Source organism: Lolium rigidum, unplaced genomic scaffold (genome assembly GCF_022539505.1).
Source record: "Lolium rigidum isolate FL_2022 unplaced genomic scaffold, APGP_CSIRO_Lrig_0.1 contig_30755_1, whole genome shotgun sequence".
Taxonomy (NCBI): domain Eukaryota; kingdom Viridiplantae; phylum Streptophyta; class Magnoliopsida; order Poales; family Poaceae; genus Lolium; species Lolium rigidum.
The window spans coordinates 19,758-23,256 of NW_025900150.1; the positions used below are offsets into that span (position 1 = coordinate 19,758).

The 3,499-nt window shown below is 49.1% G+C and overlaps 1 protein-coding gene across 1 annotated transcript; it reads right to left on the reverse strand.

Annotated features, from left to right (window-relative positions):
* Window positions 1-210: 210 nt before the first annotated feature.
* LOC124680927 lies at window positions 211-2,900 on the reverse strand. The gene is made up of 2 exons (XM_047215943.1): window positions 2,803-2,900; window positions 211-1,417 (listed from the first exon to the last, which is right to left on the reverse strand). The coding sequence occupies exons 1-2, from the start codon at window positions 2,898-2,900 to the stop codon at window positions 211-213; spliced, it is 1,305 nt and encodes a 434-aa protein (XP_047071899.1).
* Between the last annotated feature and the right edge of the window lie 599 nt (window positions 2,901-3,499).

The following is a 3,499-nucleotide window of genomic DNA, read 5'->3' on the forward strand; positions in this document are numbered from 1 at the left end:
TCATTCACTCAGGATGGATCAAAGAAGCAACAGCTTCGATTTGGAAAAATTACTTCAATCTTTTCATCTTTCTATTGAACCTAAACTGACTCACAAAGTCACAAGCAATAGATTCAGTTCAAAAAAAAAAAGCAATAGATTAGCACCATCAGGGAGCTGAGCTTCAGCAACTTGGGTGCAGACTCTGGCTGAAAGCAGGAATTCTTCCATCTAAGTTTGCTGCATCGGGATCACCCAGAGGGGCTGCATGCTGTTCCTGAATATACCCGTCCACATTCCGTTTCCGCTGCAACGACAATATAACTCTTCTTCCATGTGTCGAGATGCCTCACCCAACTGGATCGCGAACCAAGGCTCTGTGGAGTCTTTGAATGAGCCTGCAACATATAAGTAGTTGCTCTTTCCACCCCACCTTTCAGGGTTCATGCCAGCAAAGGTAGGGCTCCTCATATCAGTGCCAACAAAGAGAGCCCAGTTTTCCAACTTGTCCACTTTCACCAACATGGCAGGCTTAACTGATAAGTCGAGACAAAAGACCTCAAATCTGGCACGCGTGTGACCATAGTCTAGTATGAGCGTAACCACGAGGAGCATGTCACCACACACAACTAGCCATGGCCGATAATGGACACCCATAACTTTGATGGATTCCCATTGAGATGCTACTGCTACGTCCTCGACACAGGGCTGCTGCCCCAAGTGCACACTACAGATCCTACTTAGAGAGTTCATGGCGAAGATCTGACCTTGGAAGACCACAATCTGACGGATATTTTCATTACAAAGACAATGCTCCGACCAAGCATGGCTTCCAACTCGCCACTGGAACAGGGAGAATTTGGTGGAAACTAGCAGATGTGTGTTGGGCAATGAGAGAGGTGCGGTGAGGATGGCACAGTCAATGACACTCTTGTACGGGTATGGCAATTGGGGTGGTCTAATTTTAGCACCGGTGATCACATCGACAAGGAGGCATTGTTCACTGCTGGAAAAGATGAGATAACCCTGCGAGCATCCTACGAAGTCCATGTTATCCAGGAATGTATGATACATGCGTGCTGCACAGCGAATTGAGGATGATGGATTGGTAGGATCAATGAGCTGCCATTTGGTTTTGGAGAAATTATCATCATAAGGGTAATAGGGAGAGGGCAACCTATCAGGTTGGAGGACAAGAAAGGGGAAGGCAACCTTAAATTTTGATGGGCAGGAGGAGAAGGCTGCACGCCAAGAACGACAAGTACTGGCAAATCTCAGAAGGTCATGGTAGGAGGTGAATAGACCAATGATCTCATGGAGAAGGCTGTCTAGTAGTTCTGCCCAATCTACGGGTGCACAAATGGCGGAGGAGATGGAGACTGGGGCATTGCAAGCCTTCTCAGAGGATCTTTTACTGCCTTTCACAACACCAACTTCCCTGTCAACACACAATAAATCGAGATCAACAAAAAAGAAGCATCAAGCAAGAACATACAAGAAATGGAAATAGCAACTGCTCAACTGCTAGAAATATGGCAAGATGTGTTATCCTTAGGGTGTTAATTAGAAAAACAAATGCACTGATTACGGATAGACATGGTTAGTCATCTCTATTTCATTATGGTCTCAGATCAGCACCAGTTAAAAGGATCACAAGTACTAACATTGAATTTTTTTATGACACACCCGCATCATTGTATTAAAAAAAATTAAGCGACATAAAACTGATATTTATTTCGAAAATTCCCCCATTGTCTTATGAACATTTTATGAAGACTATAGCATGTGAACCAATTCGTCAGTTTTTTTTTTTTTTGCGGAATAAAGGAAAGTGATATTATAGCCTCGATCTTACAGAAAGGTCCAGTACAAGATTGAAATTACACACAGGTCCCCAGGACCTCGATCCCCTAGACCCCGATGACGATGACGAAGACCACAAAGCCGCCGGTGGCGCGCCGCCGCCGTTGCTCCTCTCGATGGCTTGGATCAGGAGCACCCCTTCCGCGGACAGGAAGTCGCCGGTCGCCGGCTCCAAAGAACCTACCCCATGGCCACACATCTTCACCGCAAGGCCACACATCACCTCCACCTTATTCGTCTTCAAGATCCAGCGCAGCCGCCACGCCGACGCCGGAGAAGGGGGACCGAACTCGACGGATCCAGAGACCCTCAAGCTCGAGGACGTGGAGAGCTCGACCACAGCACCTCGAAGAGAGCCGTCGCCGGAGGGGAAGAGCTCCGCCACCAAAACGCTGCATCGGCCGCACCACCGCCTCCTGAGCGCCGCCGACCAGCAACCTAGACACCCTACACTATGTACAAGCCGTGAATCGTCGATCCCCCACCCTCCCGCCGCCGTAGCGGCCGCCGGAGGGGGAGAGATCGAGCGATTCAACGGCGAGCGAGGTGGGTTTCCGGGTGGTTTCAGAAAATCGCCTATCCCCTACTGTAGCGGGAGGATAGGGACGACCAAGCTCCGTCTGATGAATTCGTCAGTTGCTAGGACGACATTCATCTCGCGTATTCGACAAGCCAAACTGATGATGGAAAATAAAGGATTCTGGAACCACATCTCACAAGCTATATGATGAGTTGCAGAAAAAGAAGAACACACTACTTGATGCAATCAGCAAGGTATCGCCTGGAGCCCCCGAAGCCAATCAAACCATGCGACCATCAGATCATCTACTTCTTGATGCAATTGCGTTGCGAAATCGAGCAAGCCCGCAAGCGGGCGAACACATTAGGGATTACGGGAGCGTACGGCTAGGGTTTGAACCAGACGAGCGGCCGGCGTGCAGTGCAGGCTGCCTTGCTTACCTTTGAACGGAGAACATCGGTGGTGGAGGACTCTGAGCATTCGGCCGCGAGGAAGCCTCCGCCGCCGCCGGTGACCGCCTCGCGCTGCTGCTGGCCATTGCTGCTCCCGAGTCCCGAGTCCCGACCTCCCCTGACTGCAAATCTACCAGATGCTTCAGCTCGCATTTTCTAGAGGCTTCCTCACGAAGCCCGCTATCTCTACTAAATCATGGGCCTATTTTGCATTTGGACTGAACCGTAGGAATTTTGTGGATCTGGGCTAGCGTAGTTAGAAACACAAGTCTGTGCATTACGACGGCCTCTGTAATCTCGTTAAAGCCCCAACCATGACACCTCGGCTTCGTACGTAAATATGAATCCCAATCCGTATGCTAAGGAGAAAAAAAAAACAATCCAATCACCTCCGTCAAGAAACTTCTGGTGTTGCCCGACGGAGAGGAGCCGCGCGGCCACTTGCGCCCATCTGGAAGGTACACTCTCTTCCTCTCATCATTCTCTTCCAGAATCATTGGGAGCGTCGATAATCTTTTCAATCGCCGTTCCCTGGATCTCTATACTAACATCTCTCTTCAGTCCGTAATGTTTTATCATTGCTCCACGAAAGAACCAAACGAGTTTTTTTTTTTTCTAATACCGCTCGCTTGATCTCTTTTTGAGGCTAAATCTCTGATTACGGTTGCATGCTGTGCAGGCATCT

What these genes read in the sequence shown, in the direction of transcription:
- LOC124680927 (XM_047215943.1), bottom strand. Translation starts at nt 2,900, where the DNA reads ATGGCCAGCAGCAGCGCGAGGCGGTCACCGGCGGCGGCGGAGGCTTCC. An exon ending in CCGATGTTCTCCGTTCAAAG is followed by an intron (nt 1,418 to 2,802) that starts GTAAGCAAGGCA and finishes GTGTGTTGACAG; the next exon opens with GGAAGTTGGTGTTGTGAAAG.